The 21,322-nt window shown below is 37.7% G+C and overlaps 2 protein-coding genes across 2 annotated transcripts; both read left to right on the top strand.

The window, feature by feature from the left end:
• Positions 1-14,849: 14,849 nt before the first annotated feature.
• On the top strand, positions 14,850-17,548 carry LOC141618952 (protein FAR1-RELATED SEQUENCE 5-like). The gene is made up of 4 exons (XM_074436003.1): positions 14,850-14,883; positions 15,378-15,568; positions 16,351-16,485; positions 16,592-17,548. The coding sequence occupies exons 1-4, from the start codon at positions 14,850-14,852 to the stop codon at positions 17,546-17,548; spliced, it is 1,317 nt and encodes a 438-aa protein (XP_074292104.1).
• Positions 17,549-17,625: 77 nt separating this feature from the next.
• Positions 17,626-18,651, top strand: LOC141618951 (protein FAR-RED IMPAIRED RESPONSE 1-like). Its single transcript, XM_074436002.1, has 2 exons — positions 17,626-17,737; positions 18,035-18,651. The coding sequence occupies exons 1-2, from the start codon at positions 17,626-17,628 to the stop codon at positions 18,649-18,651; spliced, it is 729 nt and encodes a 242-aa protein (XP_074292103.1).
• Positions 18,652-21,322: the final 2,671 nt, after the last annotated feature.

The following is a 21,322-nucleotide window of genomic DNA, read 5'->3' as shown; positions in this document are numbered from 1 at the left end:
CCAAATATCATAACCCCATGCATAGGAGACACTTTCAGAAGAACCTTATCCCCAACCTGAAACTCTATATCCCGGCGATGTAGATCTGCATAACTCTTTTGCCTATCCTGAGCTACTCTCATCCGTTCCCTGATCATCTTAATCTGTTCAACCATCTCATGTACCATCTCTGGTCCTAGAACCACTGCCTCAGCACTATCGTCCCAACAAATCGGACTCCTGCATCTCCTCCCATATAAAGCCTCAAACGGTGCCATGCCAATACTAGTGTGATAGCTGTTGTTGTAAGAAAACTCTATCAAATCCAACCTCTATTCCCAGCTACCACCAAAGTTCATCACACAAGCTCGTAACATATACTCAAGAGTTTTGATTGTTCTCTCAGTCTGACCGTCTGTCGCAGGATGAATGTTGTACTCATCTTCAAAGTTGTTCCCAAAGATTCCTGCAACTCTTTCCAAAACCTTGATATAAACCTCGCGTCTCTGTCAAATACTATGTCCTTAGGGACTCCATGTAACTTAAGCACATTCTTCCGATAAGCCATAGCTAGTTGTGCTTTAGTCCATATATCTTTCATTGGCACAAAGTGAGCTGACTTGGTCAGTCGATCCACTATTACCCATATCATGTTGTTACCCTGTTCGCTCTTTGGCAAACCCACGATAAAATCCATAGAAATGGATTCCCACTTCCACTCAGGTACCTCTAAAGACTGAATCTTACCTTGTGGTCGTCGTTGTTCCCCTTTAACTCTCTGGCATGTCAAACAACAGGCCACAAACTCAGCTGTTTCTTTCTTCATCCCATGCCACCAAAACGTGTTCTTCAAGTCCTTGTGCAGTTTGTCACCACCTGGATGTACTGAATATGATGTACAATGTGCCTCTGTCATGATAGTCTTTTTCAGCTCCTCATCATTAGGGACACACCACCTACCATCGAACCTCAAACTACCATCTGTATGAATAGAGAATCGAGACACTGTCCCTTTGTCTACTCCAGCTCTCCACTCAACCATCTTAGGATCTAACGCCTGTTTACCTCGAATATCATCATAAAGATCAGGTTGTATTGTCAAATCTCCCACAAAGATCCCCTCTCTTGCATCATATGTATCCCAAACTTCCCCACCTCATCTCTCAACCTCATCAAAGATAGAGAGCTGTACACGGGAATGTACACTCTTCCTACTCAAAGCATCTGCAACAACATTGGCTTTCCCTTCATGGTAGATAATATCCATGTCATAATCGCCAATCAGCTCCATCCACCTCCTCTGTCTCATGTTCAACTCCTTTTGAGTGAATATGTACTTGAGACTCTTGTGATCCGAAAATACCTTAAAGGTCGCCCCATAAAGGTAATGTCTCCAAATCTTGAGAGCAAACACCACTGCACCCAACTCTAGATCATGTGTAGGGTAGTTCTCCTCATACGGCTTCAATTGCCTAGAAGCTTAGGCAATCACCTTACCGTTCTGTATCAACACACATCCCAACCCATTCTTTAAGGCATCTGTATAAACCTCAAAGTTCTCGATCCCTTCAGGCAATGCTAAGATAGGAGCTGTGTTCAAACGCTTCTTTAATGTTTGAAACGCCGTCTCACAACTCTCATCCCAACGAAACCTGTTCTCTTTCCTCATCAAAGCTGTCATAGGTCTAGCTATCTTGGAGAAATCTTTCACGAACCGTCTGTAGTATCTAGCTAAACCCAAGAAACTCATGATCTCAGCAACATTCTTTGGTGCTTCCCACTTTGTCACTGCCTCAATCTTTGCCGGATCCACAGCTACTCCCTCCTTAGAGATCACATGCCCCAGAAAAGCAACTTTCTCTAACCAGAACTCACACTTGGACAGCTTAGCATACAACTCATGCTCCCTCAAAGTCAGCAACATAATCCTCAGATGCTCCTCATGCTCCTCCTTAGTCTTAGAGTAGACTAAGATGTCATCGATAAACACCACCACAAACTTGTCCAAAAACTGTCTGAAGATTCTGTTCATCAAATCCATTAACACAGCCGGTGCATTAGATAACCCAAACGGCATCACCACATACTCATAATGGCCATACCTCGACGTGAAAGCTGTCTTTGGTATGTCCACCTCTCTGATCTTCACCTGATGGTACCCCGACCTCAATTCAATCTTAGAAAAGACTGATGCACCACTCATCTGATCAAACAGGTCATCTATCCTTGGCAAAGGATACTTGTTCTTCACCGTCACTCGGTTCAGCTTCCTGTAGTCTATGCACAACCTCAAACTCCCATCTTTCTTCTTCACGAAAAGAACTGGTGCTCCCCACGGTGATACACTAGGTCTAATGTATCCCTTCTCTATCATATCATCTAACTGTTTCCTGAGCTCCTCCATATCTTTAGGACCCATCCGGTACGGTGCCTTAGAGATTGGCCCCGTCCCCGGTTTTAACTCAACTGTGAAATCTATCTCCCTCTTCGGTGGTAACCCCGGAATCTCCTCTGGAAAGACATCTGCAAACTCTCTCACCACTGGTATCTGATAAACTATCGGACTCTCTATCCGGTCATCTCTCACATGACACAAGATCAAAGGGCATCCCTTCCTCAGATAAGACTTCAGGGTGACAGCTGCAATCTTGGTTTGACTACAAACCCACGATAAGACACACTAACACCCTTAGGCCCTCTCAAAGACACTTTTTTTTGATGACAATCTATCTTAGCTTTATACTTTCCCAACCAATCCATCCCGACTATCATCTCAAAACTGTCAAAAGGAAACTCTAGCAACTCTACAGGTAGATCAACTTGCCCAACTATCATAGACACATCTCTATACAACCTCCCACATAATACAGACTCACCCGAAGATATAAAAACTTTCTCACTTATAGACTCATATAACCTCAAACCCAACCGTTTAACATGACTCGAAGATACAAACGACTGAGACGCCCCCGAATCAAACAAAACAAAGGTATGAATACCGTTAACAAGAAAAGTACCAGTGATAACATGTGCATCATCCTCAGCTGCTTTCTTGTCCATCATAAACAGTTTTCCACTGGTCTTCTGTCCACCTCCTGGGACAAGATCGGTGATGTGGTCGGCTTAGCACCCGACCCCTGATTGTTGTTGTTGTTCATAGCTGGTTTCTGATAAGAATTACCGCCATTTCGGTTACCTCCCCCCTGATAGCTCTGACTTCCCCGGTTAGACCATGACCTAGACGGTCTATTGCTCGCATAACTCTGTGCAGGTCCCTGAGAATAGCTCCCCCGAGCCGATCTCTGAAAAGCTCCCGGTGCACTCGTGCACTCATGTCTCTTGTGGCCTACACCGCCACAGTCAAAGCAAGTCATCCCCCAACTACCACTACTACTCACACGGCCACGCCCAAAGGAAGCCCCAAAGATCAACCCGACCCGGCGAGAAAACCCTCTAGCTTGATTGTGGTTGCCTTTCTTGTGACTAGATTGGCCACCACCCTCACTCTCAGCCTTTCTTTTCTCAACACCCACTCTCTCCCGAGCCATCTCCACCAACCTCTCGCTCTCCCGGCCCTCTCATAAGCCTCCTTAACATCGCAAGGACTCCCACGGTAGCTTATCCATGATCTTAGGGTCAACCCCTCTCAAACCTCGGCGCCGAGTTCTCCTCACTCAAACCCATGTCCTCGATACCTAGACTTCTCATTAAACTGCTTGTAGTACTCAAAGAATCGACATATCGGATGTCATCTTAAACCCATCAAACTCCTCTCTCGGCTTACTCCTCACATGTTCCGGTACAAACTCTTTCCTCATAGCCCTCAAAACTCTTCCCAAGGTATAGCAGGTAAGCCCTGGTTCGCATACATCTCCCTAGCACTCACCTTCACCTTATCCCACCACTCACCAGCTGCTTCCCTCAGGTAGAACGCAGCTTGTTCTACTCTCATCTCATCCGGACAGTGAACCAGGTCCAGTATATTCTCAATCTCACGATGCCAGTTGTCAAGAAGGTTAGTTTCCCCGGTCCCCTTGTACTCTTTTGGGTTAAACCTCGCTATATAGAGGCTGATCTTAGAATGATCAACCTCCTTATCCTTATCTTTTCCCACTTTCTTTAAGGCCTCCGTAAGAGCATCCTGATGCTCCAACATCTTAACGATATCATCTATGTTCATGGTCTCAGCTCTCGCATAAAAAGCGTTTCTCTTGGGCGGCATCTTGAAACTATATAAGAAAGGGTAGACATAAACATACGCACTAAAACCTCAAAACACGAAAGCGGACTGCCCAGAACACACTCGATCGAGTGCCTAAACATACTCGATCAAATAAGAGGCTACTTGATCGAGTGCCCACCATACTCGATCGAGTGCCCCGACATCAGACCCCAAACAGACCTTCTGACCTCTAACATACTCGACCGAGTAGCCAGGCTACTCGATCGAGTGACCCCCTACTCGATCGAGTGCCCTATGTACTCGATCGAGTACCCAAAAACCACCATTCTGGTTATAAAAACGTCAAATACCCACTCGATCGAGTCAGACCCACTCGACCGAGTACCTCACCTACGCGATCGAGTACCCCCTTACTCGATCGAGTCATGCTGACTCGTATATACTACCCGCATGTTATCTCACATATCCCAACATACTATGCAACTTTATAAACTCGACATATAATATAGTTAAGCATGCAATTCTACCAAGCTTTTCATATGATCAACAAAACAACTATATCATATTATTAAACGCCACATAGTAAACAACCAACATGCTTCTTGTTCAAACAACAATTCTATATACTTCACCAACCTTTCATGCACAAACTCAACCTTCTACTCCAAACATCCCAACAATTACAGCATACATCACCACAATCACACAAAAACTAACAAACATCACATACGACCTTGACATATACCCCCCCATGTGGCCGGTTCAAAATTGCAGGGCGAGTTCGCGACTTTAGGACGTCTCCCAAGCCTTTGCATTACCTCCTACAACCTTTACCCCGGGTTCATTTTAATTGACTCCCTATATTCATTAGATTCATTGGTTACAGGTTTCAGGATCGTCGCTCTGATACCATTTTGTAACACCCCCATACTCCAAGTGCCTTACCAGGACCACTCAAGTATAAGGATGCTACCATTTCGGTTACCCGAGGCAATGATAATCAAATAGACAATAACGAAACAACATTTAAATAGTAATACTTTAGCGAAAGGTTACAATCCAAAACCAAAACCAAAATACGAAATACGAATACAGGTTCTCAAAACCAACTGTCTCTTGAGTTAATCGAAATGTTTATTAAACTACTAAGCTACGGAAGACTTCTATCATCGACGGTGGCACATCCCGGCTATCCCAAGAACTCGACTCATACCGCTCAATAATCGCTCACCATCCCCGAATGGATCACCACGCTTTTAAAACATTAAACGGGTCAAGTACTAATCACACAATTTATATAAACCAACAATACAAGAAACAAACAAACTCAATCATCACAGATATTCTCCGAACTCCAAACCCAACTCCACAATCCCGACTACACACTAAAGTGTGTAGCCCCGCTAGAGTGCCCATCGCAACAGTCACTCCTCGCCGCCGATGGGGGACCGCAGGCCGTTCCCACCTAAGCCCCGCTCATCTCCATCGAGCGATAAACCCAAATCCATTAATGTGCACATCCCTTCTGTGGCGGGTTCCACAGAAAGCGAATCATGGGCGTGAAGCCACTCCCGCAAGTGACTCCACTCAGCCAGGGATGCACCCCGAAGAACACAGACAGATAGAATCAATCACAACTACTATCGAAACCAAATCCAAAGAATCGTCACAATACGAGTATGATAATATTCAACAACCACAAAACACCACAACACATTATGGGACTAATACTGAGTAGGGAAACCCTACCTGGAAAGCACAACACAATCAGACGATCTCACAGCTGATATCAAAATGCTTCCTCTACGAATCCTCCTCCTAACATACAAACATATAATCACTACCAATCACAAAATACAACAAAACCCCCAATTCGCAATATTAGGGTTTAACCAACTTTAACGAAATACTATAAAAACGGTACATAGATCTTACCCTCGATGCAAGGATTACAACAGTATAAAGAAAGGTAAAATCCGACCTTCCAAGCTCCGGGATTTGCCAACAATGCGATTGATGCGAAGAACGTAGTTTGATTTCTCTCTTTGAAAGTAATTAGGTTTTAAAATTGTTTAAAGAAAAGTGACGAAAGGTATTATATACTTAATCGCATTATTAACAAAACCCGACAAATCAACCCCCGTAAACCGGCTACTCGATCGAGTAGCCGAGTTACTCGATCGAGTGCCCCCTTACTCGATCGAGTATCTACGTTACTCGATCAAGTACCCAACAGGTCAGAAACTATTTTAAACTGCAACTCACCCTTACTCGACAGAGTAAGGCCTACTCGATAGAGTACCCAGAGACTCATAAATCCGTAGTATTACATACATGGTAGCAAGACATACCACGTACAAATATAGCATGGCATGTAGCTTATACTTGGCAAAGTGAAATCCCACGTAGATGCATAGGTAGAAATAGAGTACAATTGAAACCGACCTAATTCTTACTGCAAAAGGGCGTGAAGTCCATGGCAAATCCCTGCACACAACCAACACAAAAACCAATTAGTTAGTCTTACGAACGAGCATTTGGAGTAGTAGTACTATTATAAGAGGTATATTTCCTACCCTTCATCTTAAGTTAATGTAATGAGTAAGTACGTTATCGTCATAATTACTTATCTGATATTATAGTATACGTGATTTATTTTTTTATGTGATAATGATATGTTGTACCTGTATAATTTACGTAATGTGGTTTACATGAGATATGAACTTGGTACTAGATATGTTAAGGAATGACGTTATATTGCTCTTATGGTAATGCTAATGTTATGAAGATGTACATTTGGGCAATGTATCATCCGGGACATTATTATTGGAAGGGACCGGACCACATTATTATTTTATTCCGTATCCATGGACATGAGCTCTGAAGTGGGCTCGGCAGGGGGCTCGGCAATTGGCTTCGCCTCGTTATATCCAGATAAAAAGAAAAAGAAGAAAAAAAGAGAAAAAGAAAGAAAAAGATCAAAAGATAAAAAGAAGCGTTTCAGACCTAGAGATTGTTATCCTATATACACGGAGGAGGGTGTAGCCTAAGGGAGTCTCGGCTCCGTAATGTGGCCCTGTTCAATAACAATGACCCGAATTATATTAATTTGAGTTGGAGGTTATGGGAAATATACTCAACCTGTGGTTGGTTGACCATTTATTTTTTTAATCTTTTTCAGGTACAGGAAACAAGGAAGGGCATGAGTGAGGTTGACGCAAGAAAATGGAATAAGAATAATGTATCATAATATTAAAATATAATCAATAAGACCCGTTACTAGTTATTTGGTTGTACTAAAGAATAATGTAAGCCTTGTATTTCTCTGTATTGGAAAATATGGCGGTAACGTTGTGTAATTTCCTCTGCTATTAATAAAATATACCATTTTATACTTCTGTTGTTTACGGGGCGTTACAAAAGTGGTATCAGAGCTTAGGCTAAAGAATGAAAAAAAATTATTTAATAAATTATATGAATAAAAAAACATAAATTGACCAAGAGATGGGTAGACGTCCTAGGATCATTGGTAGCTTATAGGATTTTATCTTGTTTATTTACTTGTTAACTTATGTGATTACCTTATTTGACTTAATGATCTTGTTTATGTGTCCGTTTAGTATTTACCGTTAGTGCATTATTTGATATGGTCCTTGGGGACATATTATTCTATATATGTACACACTTTTAGCTTTCATAAGAAAAAAAGTACAGAGAAGTACTAGGTTCCGTCTTACTATCATGTCACAAGGTTAGAGACATTAGAGGATGCGTGAGAAACAGAGTAAAATTCCATAAATGCTTAGTGAAATAGAGATACTATATTTTAGTCATTTAGACTCTCGAACCATGAAAATAAAATATTATAGAGGTATAATAAATTTATTTTAGTGCCTAACATTAATGGATATAGTCCAAAGTAGAGTGCACTAGATTTATTTAACAGCAGCGACGTAGGTAATGTCGATGTTTTTCAATAGAGAAATGGTGAAGTATTATGTCCGAGCGACTTCGAGAAGATGATGGTTTTGTAGTTTATTTTAACTAAGAAGGTGTGATATATGTAGAATATAGATAAACTAAGTTAAGTGGCTATCATGATTTTCAAAATCCCGACTGGTAAAAGAAAAGAAAGGGGTTTTTAGTATTTGTTATGGAAGAAGAAGGTTGTGCCTAACTCTGTGGAGGAATGAGAGGCAGGAGTTAGGAGTATAGAAAGGAAGTGAATAATACGATTTTTATTTGATTGGACAAGCTTACCGTTGGCGGCATATAGGAAAAGAGAGAAAACAAAAAAAGAATCGAGTATGATGGAGTCAATGTAAGTACATTTATGGAGTTCAAATTTTAGAGGCATTTATATGGTAGACACAAGGAGGAAGAATTTTAAAGTTTGGATTAGAAATATTGTGATTTCAATTCTATATATTGAGGATGTTGGAAAAAGGAAATTTGAAGGTTAGAAGACTTCGGTTTTATGGACTTTTAAATGCTAAGTCAAATAATTATTTCAGTTATGGAGAATGTTGGATTAATCTCTTTGGAGGTCACCGGTGCCGGTGAGTGTCACAAACTATTGGTTAGAGTTTTGATGGTAATTGTAGATTCAGGATATAAATGATATTATTAAGGGATTTATGGCAAATAGAGTTGTACTTAAGTCGTTTGGGTTATGTAATGAGATTGATATTGGGTTAATTAGAGGGTAAAGGAAAGGAGAAAAAAAATATTTTCATGTCTTTGATAATATGTATTTGGTGAATAATCTTGATTTTTTTTAGGGATTGAAATTTGGAAGTCGTTGGTTGTTAATAATAATTAGGTAGTAATTAGGTATTATGCTAGTGATGGTGAAATTTGAATTATATAGTTTTGCTTCAAAGAAAGTATTAGATTAGTGAATGCACATTTTTGTAAGTTATTTGCGATTAAGATAATAAGATTATGATATCAAGTGATTACATTATTCCATAGATTATAGAATAGTAGGCCTGATTAAGTATATGAGGGGTTTGTGGTGTTGTAAACACAATTAATGTGGATTACTGAGTAATAATTATTTAGTGGAATATTGAGGATTAAAGTTATGATCTTTTAATTGGGGAACATTTGATATTTCATGAAGCCCAGATTAAAAGAGCCCAGTTGAGATGAGATGTTCATTAACTGTTTTAAAGTATCAGTGTTGAAACAATATTAGCATAAGACAATATCGTAATATTTTGTAGTTGAGATGTCAACTTGGGAAGGGAGCCTAAGTGGTCCGAGAATCTCAGATCGTTTAAGAAATCTGAGGTTCGATTTCTAATAAAAGAAAAAAAAAATCCAATTTTTATCTTTTTAAACATGATTCACATGTGTAGTTTATTTATTAACAAGTTATTAAGGCGATAACAAAACTTCTAAGAATATATAAATCACTAGATTAGTAACATGATTAATAATAACAAAGAGAGGATTACATGCAATAGTTATTTATTTCGTAAGATAAACTATAATTATTGCAAATACCGCTACTAATACACATATTAGTATCATTAGTAAGCTAATGAGTGTCTTCACTTCATTAAGGGACTTTGTAACGGAATTATAAAGCTCATCGGAGGAGATATCAGGTGATTTATTGGATGCATTACCGGATGATTTATCCATAATTTAGAGAGAAGATTTTTTATGAGATTATGGGTAAGAAGTAAATGAAGTGGCTGGATAAAATGGTTAATTTTTGTGGTGTTTATAGAAAAAAAAATATTTTTTTTTTTAAAAAAAGTGTCGGTGGGTACTGTACTACTGTAGCGTCAGTGGGTACTGTTGCGTCAGTGAACAGTAAGTGTCGGTGGAACCACAAATAAGTAGACAGTCTATTTATACAATCAATAAATTAAGTTATATAAAGTGATAATGTATAAATTAGGAAAAGGCAGAGGAAATTGGTTTGAACTTAATATTCAGCGCGCCTATTCCTAGGCATAGAAGCTAAGCTATACGGTGACACTTCTACACAGAAGAACGTTGTGTCTTGGACAAACTAGAAAAGGCTATTATTGGATTTTCATCTATATAAAAGATAAAAGGAGGTTCACATGAGACGAGATAAAATAGTCGAAGTTTCTCATGGATTGTAATATAGGAATTCAATACCCCCTTTGTAGGACATATGTGGTAGTAGAGGCACTTAGTGGTAACTGTTTTATTGTTTACCTATCCCTAGTTAGACAATTCGGGATTCAATATGTTGATAAAGGAAATTAGATTTAGTTAACTAGTATTGTATGTTTAGAAGATTTAAAAAGATACGGGATTAGAAAAAAATTAGTTTGACTTATTATGTATGATGACGGGTTTTATGATTGTGAGAGCAATGAGTGTAACTAATAATGGAAATTTTGAAAGAAGGAGAAAATAATACACATGTACCCTATATTAGTACAACTTTTAAGGAAGTTAGATGTACAAAAACATTTAACATATGTGATGGGGTCATAGGAAAATACGAGGCGCTAAAATTCGTTGCAAAGTGTCTAACCTGCCAGCAAGCGAAAATTGAACGTCAAAGGCAAGGACGACTTTTACAGTCTTTAGACATTCTATCATAAAAATGGGAGTCGATAGGAGTGAACTTTGTGACAGTGTTGCCTTTGACACCAAAAGGAATGAAGGAGGTATGGATGATTTAGACCGACTAACCAAGAAGGCACACTTTTTAGCAATCAAAACTACGTGGAACTCGGAACAGTTGGCAAAGAAATATATAAAAGAAATTGTCAGATCACACGGAGTTCTCAGAACCATTATATCGAATCGCGACACAATCGTTGAACGATATTTAAGAGAATGTTACAAGATGCCTTAGGAACTCATTTGAACTATAGCCCTCCTTTTCATTCACAGACCAATAGACAAATAGAGAGAGCAATTCAAACTTTAGAGGATTTGCTGAGAGTAGGTGTTCTAGAATTCAGGGGTCTTGGGAACAACATTTACCCATGATAGAGTTTTCATACACTAATAGTTATCATGCTAGCATTGCAATAGCGTCCTTTTGAGGCTTTGTATGAGGGGAAATGTAGATCCCTAATATGTTTGAGTGATATTGACGAATCGAGGGTTATTGGACCAGATCTGATTAGGGAAACCACATATAAAAGTGAAAAGCATATAGGGGAAAATGTGAACTGTTCAAAGTTGTCAAAAGAGTTATGCTGACCCTAAAAGACGACAAGTGGAATTTAAAGTAGGTGATTCAGTTTTCCTCAAGGTATCACCTACAATGGGGGTTTAGTAGATTCGAGAAATAGAGAAAATTGAGTCTAAGATATCTAGGACCATTTGAGATAGTGGAGTAAGTTGGAAATGTTGCATATAGAATATCCCTTGCAATAGAAATTTCTAGAATTCATGACGTTTTTCATGTTTTACTCCTAAGAAAGTATATCCCCGACCCTAGTCACGTCATTAACTTACCTCCAGTGCAAGTTAGGGATGACCTAACCTACAAAGAGAAACCGATTCAAATTTTAGATCACTAGGAAAAGGCTCTTCGAAACAAGGTTATTCCACTAGTAAAGGTTTTGTGGTCACATCACGATGACACAGAAGCAACTTGGGAAACAGAACAGGAAATGCGAAGTCGATATCCTTATTTGTTCCAATAAGGTAATACTCTAAGTTTCGAGGACGAAACCTATTTTAAGGGGGGTAGAATGTAATACCCGAGTAAATTTCTATTTTCTAATATATTTAAGAAAATTCTTTGTTTGAAAGGGGGAAAGAATTTTTATTTATTAGAGTCGAGAAGGTACACAAATAAAAGGAATCCATCCTAGAGGGAGATATTGATCTAATAAAATTCGAAAGGCGTAGTAACCTAGTATAGGTAAGACCCTAGAATAAGAATAAAATAGTTCGATTGGAGTCCGACTTAATAATAACTTCACCCGTAGAATTTTTACTAGACCTATCTAAAAGAAAATAACCCGTAAAGTAAATATCTAGATATTTTATGAGATTCGTATTATTTTACTAGCTTTTTATCACATGTCAAAATTATTTAAAAAAAAAAAAAGTAAGCATACATGGTAGCAAGACATACCATGTACAAATATATCATGGCATGTAGCTTTTACTTGGCAAGGTGAAATCCCACGTAGATGCATAGGTAGAAATAGGGTACTATTGAAACCGACCTAATTCTTACTATAAAAGGACGTGAAGTCCATGGCAAATCCATGCACATAACCAACACAAAAACCAATTAGTTAGTCTTACGAACGAGCATTTGGAGTAGTAGTACTATTATATGGGGTATATTTCCTACCCCTTCATCTTAAGTTAATGTAATGAGTAAGTACGTTATCGTCATAATTACTTATCTGATATTATAGTATACGTGATTTATTTTTTTATGTGATAATGATATGTTGTACCTGTATAATTTACATAACGTGGTTTACATGAGATATGACCTTGGTACTGGATATGTTAAGGAATGACGTTATATTGCTCTTATGGTAATGATAATGTTATGATACTGTTATTAAGATGTACATTTGGCCAATGTATCATCCGGGACATTATTATTGGAAGGGACCGGACCACATTATTATTTTATTCCGTGTACATGGACGTGAGCTTTGAAGTGGGCTCGTTAGGGGGCTCGGCAATTGGCTCTGCCTCGTTATATCCAAGAAATTGGCTCTGCCTCGTTATATCCAGATAAAAAGAAAAAGAAGAAGACAAGAGATAAAGAAAGAAAAAGAGAAAAGGAAGGGTTTCAGACCCAGAGATTGTTATCCTGTGTACACGGAGGAGGGTGTAGCCTAAGGGAGTCTCGGCTCCGTAATGTGGCCCTGTTCAATAATAATGACCCGAATTATATTAATTTGAGTTGGAGGTTATGGGAAATATACTCAACCTGTGGTTGGTTGACCCTTTATTTTATTAATCTTTTTCAGGTACAGGAAACAGGGAAGGGATGAGTGAGGTTGACGCAAGAAAATGGAATAAGAATAATGTATCATAATATTAAAATATAATCAATAAGACTCGTTACTAGTTATTTGGTTGTACTAAAGAATAATGTAAGCCTTGTATTTCTCTGTATGGGGGAAATATAGTGGTAATGCTCTGTAATTTCCACTGCTATTAATAAAATATACCATTTTGTACTGTTGTTTATGGGGCGTTACACTAACATAATACAATAACTGACTATCTCATAAATAATAATGTACCCAAAAAACGAGAATATCTCAGAAATAATTGAATAAATCAATACCATCGAAACTCGAACAACTCAATCAAATTCAAAAAGAAGTTATTCAAAGCATACAAAATATTATAACACAACTCTACCATTGTTGTAACACTATTAAACCATTAGAGTAACATGGTGAGCAAACTACATAATTATCATCACAAACATACACAGTTATCATAACAAGGACCGACGACCATTTTTATAAGACATATACATCATTATTGTAACACATTGACTAGTTTCTATTTTTGTATGCTTTGATTGGCTTCTTTTTGAACATAGACAATGAAGAACATTAATTATCAGCACAATAAACAAGTAACTAAATTATCTTATCAATTCAACCTGAAAAATGCAGTAAAATGAAAAATTACCTAATTTTTCCGAGTGCGAGCGAAGGATCTTCACCAACAGAGTAAACTACACCTATACAGAATGTCGCATAATAACTTTTAATTCCTCTTCTTTAGTTTCCCTTGATTTTGCACAAAGTAAATATGTCGATGTGATTTATTAGGATTTATGCACAATTTTAATCGCAAAGAACAGTAAACGATTGATATGAGGATTGATATCGTCGAAATTTGTATAGATGTTAAAATCGTCGATCGAATTGTTCGATTGTTTTGATTTGAGTTATGCAAATTAGGGTTTGACATAGAGAGAATTAGCAGGGAGGGAGATAGTTGAAATAACGTAAATGAGAATTAGGGTTTATCAACATTAAATCTTAGCCATCCATCTTAGATTAGATGAATGGTCTTGATTTAGAGGAGTAACTCACCAATAATGACCCAACTTATATGATCCTATTTCTACATATATATATAGAACTAGTCTCCCTCCCTCTCTCTCTCTCTCTCTCTCTCTCTATATATATATATATATATATATATATATATATATATATATAGAGAGAGAGAGAGAGAGAGAGAGAGAGAGAGAGAGAGAGAGAAAGACTAGTTCTAATAAGTCTTTATATTTAGTTGAGTCCTTAAGTCCTACTATCAACCATTAGATTAAGAATGATGGATGGTGGAGATTAGATGGGCAATTAGACAATATTAATGAGAGGAAAAAAAAAAGCAACGATTGATTAATGCAGTTTGGTTGTCATTAGTGTAAATTTAGCTTCCCAAAACTGACATAAACAGAATCATAAACTATTTTCAATATGACGTTTAATCATTATTTGTTATTTTTTTTTCTCTTTCATCATCTTCCTCTAGGCTTCATCTTCGTTATTCATTCATAATTAGACTGTCATCTTCATATTCGGTATTCATTCTTCGACATCTATCTTCATATCCATATTTTTATTGGAGTTCCAATTTCATCTGCATCCTTTGTTCATACACAATCCGGAATTTGCATGAAACTATCTGGAAAAAAAGGCGGCGTCTTCAGTAACTCCAAATATCGACATCCATGGACGATATGCAGATTGTTGAGTTCAACAATGGTAAGTACATTATTTTAACGCGTTGATTTTATTTATTTAGGGACGACTGCAACTATGGTTTTTTTTTGTTTTTTAAAAAAAAAAATTGATATGGAAGTATTCTGATGGGTAAGGAATGAAGTTGGAAGATGAAGTTGGAAGATGGAGATGAAGATGGAAGATGAAGAGTCTTAACTTGTAAAGTTACAAAAACTTGATTATAGAGTTACAAAAACTGTTATGTTGGCCAGCCTATATGTTGCATGAGGGGTATTACGTCTCGTGTTTAGTCATAGGTAAATAATGTGTGTAATTTGGCAACCCTAGAGAGTAAGAGTTGTTCTGTGTTTCATTCTGGCCAAGGTAAAAGGTCTGACAAAAAAGTTCCACTCGTTTGCAGATAAAGTTACACTTAATTGAAGCTAAAGTTACAGTTTTAGTTTCACTAAATCTATCAAATGGTTTTGTTGTGATAGCAAAAAACTTATGACAGTTCCTGTTTGTAAATTTTATAGAGCAGGATTGCTATGAGGGCATACCAGAGGTAGGAGAACATGAATTTGCAGAAGTCATGCAAAATGTAGGTGGGGATGAATTTTGTAGGATTGTAGAAAGCCAGTTTGCACCATTTGTCGGGCAGGAGTTCAATGACCTAGAGGAAGCTGTAAAGTTCTATAAGATGTACGCTCTTGCATGTGGTTTCGATGTGCGTAGATACACGACAAAGAAGTGACGTGATGGGACCGTTAAGTCAAAACTTTTGGTTTGTAACCGAGAGGGATTTACATACGCAAAAAAGGTGAGCAAAGACAAAGAGATTGAATTATTTCGGGACGCACAAGAGGAGGAAGAAATTGGAGAAAAGCAGCGGAGAAAAACAAAAGTAAGGAGGATTGGGTGAAAAGCGAGGATTAGATTGCTCATGTTCAATGGTGTTTTATTAGTTGACCGATTTCACGCGGGACACAATCATGAACTCGTTGAAGTGAGAGATAGGGAGTTTCAAAAGTTGTCAAGGAAACTACACAAGTATCACAAGGAGCTTATAGTTTATAACTCGAGGGTTAGTGTACACTTCTTGTTTAAATAACATTGCATTCACATTGGATTATAAATTTTGCTAGAGTTACATATTTCCTCAGGTAAAATTACATTAATCATTGTTAAAGTTACACTATGCCTAAAGTTTAGTACTGTAAAGTTACACTAAACTTATAATCACACAATTATTCAATTCAAATTCCATAGGTATGGCAATGAAGTTCCAATAAAATTTGGTTAATCTATTTTAAATCTTACTCGAGTTACATATATAACCCAATACAGTTGAATTATTCAATGATAAAGTTACACTTTCCTTAAAGTTACATATAATCTGAGTAGAGTTACATATTTAACGAAATAAAGTTACATTATGAGCTTTAAAGTTAAAATATTGTTAAAGTTACATAATTCTCCTGTTGAAGTTCCAATGATATTATATTGAAGTTCCAATTACATTGCACTACAGTTTCAAATTTTGAATTCTCATTGGATTACAAATTTAGAGTTGCACAAATTTCCGCTAGAGTTACGCTGTCAGCGAACTGGAGTTACATTGTTCAATGTTCTAGTTACCCTATGGTTAAAGTCCCATAGTTACTCCATTGAAGTTCCAAACACATTGAATTGAAGTTACAAAATTATTGGACTATTTTTAACCAGTGTAAATGACGTTGTTTCAATGCAGTTGAAGATAGGTGCTACAAGGACGTATAAAATGTACAATGAACATGTTAATGGGTTCGAAAATATTGGTGCGAGTCTAAATGACTTCAAGAATTTCCATAGAGACGTTAAGTGCTATATTAATGAGTGGGACGGACAGTTGTTCATAGACCATTTTAAAAACATGGCAGAAACCCATGAAAATTTCTTCTTCGATTATGAAGTCGATGTCGATGGAACCTTGATCAGGGCGGTATGGGCGGATGATATTGCTCGACGAAACTACTCTGTATTTGGTGATGATGTGTCTTTCGATCCGACATACTCGACAAATAAGTATGACATGGTATTTACACCTTTCACGAGTATTGATAATCACAAACGTTCAATAAATTTTTGTGGTGCACTACTTTTTAGGGAGAACGAGGATTATTTTGATTGGGTGTTCAAACGTTTTTTGGTGGCAATGGGTGGGAAGGAACCGGAATATATTATAACCGCCCAAGATCCGGGTATTATAAAGTCCGTCAAGAATGTTTTTAAGACAGCTAGGCATCGCTTCTGCATGTGGCATATAATGAACAAGGTTCCAGTCAAATACGGGGGTACAACCAAAGATTATCCCAAATTTATAAAGTTAAATGCCATAGTCTGGGACGACGAACTTGAACCGGATGAATTTGACGGTCGCTGGGGCGAGATAATGAAGGAGCATAATGTTGGTAAATCTGCTTGGTTTGAGGAAGTCTACCTTAAAAGGAGGCAATGGGTAATGGCCCATTGTAGGGACCTGAATATGGGAAGTGTTATGAGGACAACACAAAGATCGGAGAGTGAAAATAGTTTCTTTAAAAGTTCGAGAACAACAATGGAACGTTGGTTGAATTCTGGATGCTTTTTGAAAGTGCAATTGACCAACAAAGACATACTCAGAAGAAAACTGATAATGACAACAGGCATACGTCACCGAAAATGGTAACTCAATGTCCTATCGAGCGACATGGATCAAGAGTATACACACATGCCGTATTCGATGAGTTCCAAGAAGAGGTAAAAATGTCAACGAATGGACTTGGTGCCAGGGGTTTCACCGAGGAGAATGAAATAGAGCTGACGAAGGTAAAGGATAGCTTAAGAGGAAGAGTTTTTTACGTTCATTTCAGACCAGGTATTTATCACTGACATTTGATATTTGCACTTTCAATTTTTTTAGTTACAATTAAAGATCGTTAGAGTCACACGTAGTACCATCTATAGTTACAGTTTATCCTATTGCGGTTACACAGAGTATCACTTAAAATTGCAACTCAAGCGTATTGCAGTTAGTAACAGATAGTTTGGTGAAGTTACAACTAAACCGTGTTGCAGTTATACACACTATCATTTGCAGTTACATAATATTTGTTGCGGTTTATGATGGTATTTATTTGAGTCCTTTGTTTTTTCGTGTTATGTGGCAAAACAGGAACATATGAGGCAACATGCTCATGTAGAAAGTTTGAAAGAGCTGGAATATTATGTAGGCATATCATTTGGATTTATTCAAGTAATGGTTTTCAATCAATACCGGAATCACACGTGGTTCAAAGATGGAGAAAGGATGCAGTATACAGTGCCTCTGATGGCAAGGAAATAATTGATGGAAAACAAATCGAAATGACAAAGTTATGGTCTGAGATACATGAAACTGTTGGAGTACTAAGGGGTAAAGCTAAGGATGATATTAAAACCTTGTCCAATTTAATTAGGGATTTTAGAGAGAAGTTGTCACCGTCAAGGGAGGAATTGACTAAGCAGCAAGAAATTGAACAACTACTGGGTTTTAAGGCCGACAAAGAGATAACAATATTGCCTCCCAAACATGCGAAAAACAAAGGGAGTGGCCAAAGGATGTTGTCTGCCAAGACAAAAGCCGAAGCATTGTTAACTAAACCGAAACGGATGTGCAATAATTGCAAGCAAATGGCACACCACGACAAGAGAAACTGCCCCAACTCCTTTGCGGAGCGCCCACAGTCATCTATTGAATCATCTTCGGGTGAAGACGAGGATGAGGAAGAGGACGACGAATCCTCTGAGTAGAAGTTTAGGATTAACATATTTTAATTATTTGTTATTGTGTAAATCTTTAAATGAAGAACAAATATTAACATCTTATTCAGAGTCAATGAAACTTTTTTGCCTTACAATTTGGAAATGCTATTCTCCAAACAATAACACCGATTCAAGTTACGCAGACTATGTATTGGAGTTACACAGAATATCCAGTGAAGTTACAATATATATGATATTAAGTATCTTGCGCAGTGTAACTGTATGGAGATATTGGTGTAACTTTTTAGGGTTATTCTATAATTACAAGCCATATAATATAGAAAACAGATGTCATGAAGTTAAACAAATAGTGTATCATAATCAAACTTCATGGCTAATTTTTTGCTATATTGAAGGTTCAAAATATTTAAAAGGGTACAATATGAGAATAGTTGGCTTGTATTGTTTTACAAAATATTCTAAAAGGTACGTATTGAAGTTATAAAAACTATGTATTGGAGTTACACCGATTAGGGAGTGAAGTTACAAAGTATATGATTTTAAGTATCTTGCGCATTGTAACTGTATGCCGCTATTGGTGTAACTTTATAAGGTTATTCTGTAACTACAAGCCATATAATTTAGAAAATAGATGTCTTGAAGTTAAACAAATAGTGTATCATAATAAAACTTCATGGCCAATTCTTTGCTATATAGAAAGTTCGAAATATTCAAAATGGTACAAATGTGAGAATAGCTGGCTTGTATTGTTTTACAAAATATTCTAAAAGGTACGTATTGGAGTTACAAAAACTATGCATTGGAGTTACACATACTAGGGGGTGAAGTTACAAAGTATATGATATTAAAAATCTTACGAAGTGTAACCGTATGCCGCTATAGGTGTAACTTTATAGGGTTATTCGGTAACTACAAGTCATAAAATTTAGAAAACAGAGATGTCTTGAAGTTAAAAAAAACAAGGATAAAAATATGCAAACTTCATCGCCAATTGTTTGCTATATAGAAGGATCAAAATATTCAAAAGCGTACAAGTTTAGAATAGCTGGCTTGAATTGTGTTTCAAATATATTCTAAAAGGTACAAATGTCACTTTGATGATTTTAAAATTAACTTGGTTAATTTATGCCTAGCTTGAATTGTTTTCCAAATACTGTATTTTTGAGCTACCCAATGTTTAATATTCTTCAAAACTTTCTCTCTTATGTCATTCATGTCAGCTAGTACAAGGGATGCAGCAAGCTGTATTACTAAGTAACGCCGGTTGGTATTGCTGTTGAGGTCATTATGCTTGAAGGGCTCACCTTCGTACATTAACATGTGAACCATGGTGAAAATGCCAGACTCCTCGTGAAGAGGGGGAGGATGCGTCCAATCAAAATTTATCTGACGATGCTCAAACCCAGCAACCTGACATCCTCTGGTCACCCCTTTATACTCCAAATAGTCGCTTATAGCGGACACCTAAACATAATTTAGTATTGAATCATAAATTAAACAATTGAGTTAAGGAAAATATAATTGACAATAGCGACGGCAGAATCCGTCGCAAATAACGATATACCGTCGCAAATATAGTATTTTCGACGGACCTGCGACGGAATTAGACTGTCGCAGATAATCGTCGCAAAATAAAATTTTGCAACGGAAATTCCGTAGCAAATAAAATCCTGCGACGGACAGAGGCGTCGCAGAAATCCGTCACAAAAGCTTAACCTGCGACGGAATTTCCGTCACAAGGCACTGTGCATGGGGTCCACACTGCTGTGAGGGTCAAACCTATAGTCAAAATTTGCGACGGAATTTCCGTCGCAAGATATTGTTCAAACAGGCCACGTGGCCGCCAAAGTCAAACCTATAGTTAACATTTGCGACAGAATTTCCGTCGCAATATACTGTTCATACAGTCCACGTGGCTGCTAAAGTCAAAGCTATAGTCAACAGTTGCGACGGATTTTTCGTCGCAAAAAAAAAGTTCCAGGGGGTTTACAACCTTCCCGGCTCCTCAAATTGCTTAGAAATAAATTACATACGGTTTCCTGCAAACACACAGAAAATTCCAGCATTCGACAAATTCACAGCTCGTTCAAGACGAGATTTCCAAACAACGTTTTCGCATAACCTTAAAATAAAAGGTTTACATAACTTTAGTACACAACAAACTTGAACTAAATATATGTTCAACAAACTTAAACTAAATACGTGTTCAACATACAAAGCTAAATAAGTCCATAAACCAACTAATAGCTTCTAATCAATGCACGGGAGTGAATGAGGTGAAAGGAGTACAATTAGGCCTAGCATTGTCGCCACCATCATCATCAAAGTCATTTCGACCTTGAAATACACCTCCGGGGTTACAAGTTTGAGTAGTAAAACCTTGTTGGCTCAAGAACTCCTCTATTGCCGCAATCCTTTGAGATTGTTCGGCCTCCTTTTGCTTAAGTCGGGAATTCTCTTTTGCGACTCTACCAACAAAACCCGGAGTATGAGGAGTAGAAGTGGCGTTACCAGTCGAGTGGCGGTGGTGCTGCCAAATGTGTGGTGTTGCTGGTCTCATGCCATATACTCTACCTTTCTCATCAAATCCTCCATGTTCTTCAAGATAAATCTCATTATCATCGATGTTCTCGACCCCTTGACTCTGAAGCTAAGCTTTCTTTGAGATGATCTTACCCTACATCATTAAAAAGCGAAA

This window comes from Silene latifolia, chromosome X (genome assembly GCF_048544455.1).
Source record: "Silene latifolia isolate original U9 population chromosome X, ASM4854445v1, whole genome shotgun sequence".
Classification (NCBI taxonomy): Eukaryota; Viridiplantae; Streptophyta; class Magnoliopsida; order Caryophyllales; family Caryophyllaceae; genus Silene; species Silene latifolia.
The sequence above is the reverse complement of the archived record's forward strand: the minus strand, read 5'-3'. Positions and strand labels throughout refer to the sequence as shown.

Bases quoted from the DNA above. Each gene is read 5' to 3' on its own strand.
- LOC141618952 (XM_074436003.1), top strand. From the start codon at position 14,850: ATGGACGATATGCAGATTGTTGAGTTCAACAATG. The intron at 14,884-15,377 runs GTAAGTACATTA...TAAATTTTATAG, and splicing joins GATTGTTGAGTTCAACAATG to AGCAGGATTGCTATGAGGGC. The intron at 15,569-16,350 runs GTGCGTAGATAC...ATTATATTGAAG, and splicing joins CTCTTGCATGTGGTTTCGAT to TTCCAATTACATTGCACTAC.
- LOC141618951 (XM_074436002.1), top strand. From the start codon at position 17,626: ATGTCAACGAATGGACTTGGTGCCAGGGGTTTCACCGAGGAGAATGAA. The intron at 17,738-18,034 runs GTATTTATCACT...GTGGCAAAACAG, and splicing joins TTACGTTCATTTCAGACCAG to GAACATATGAGGCAACATGC.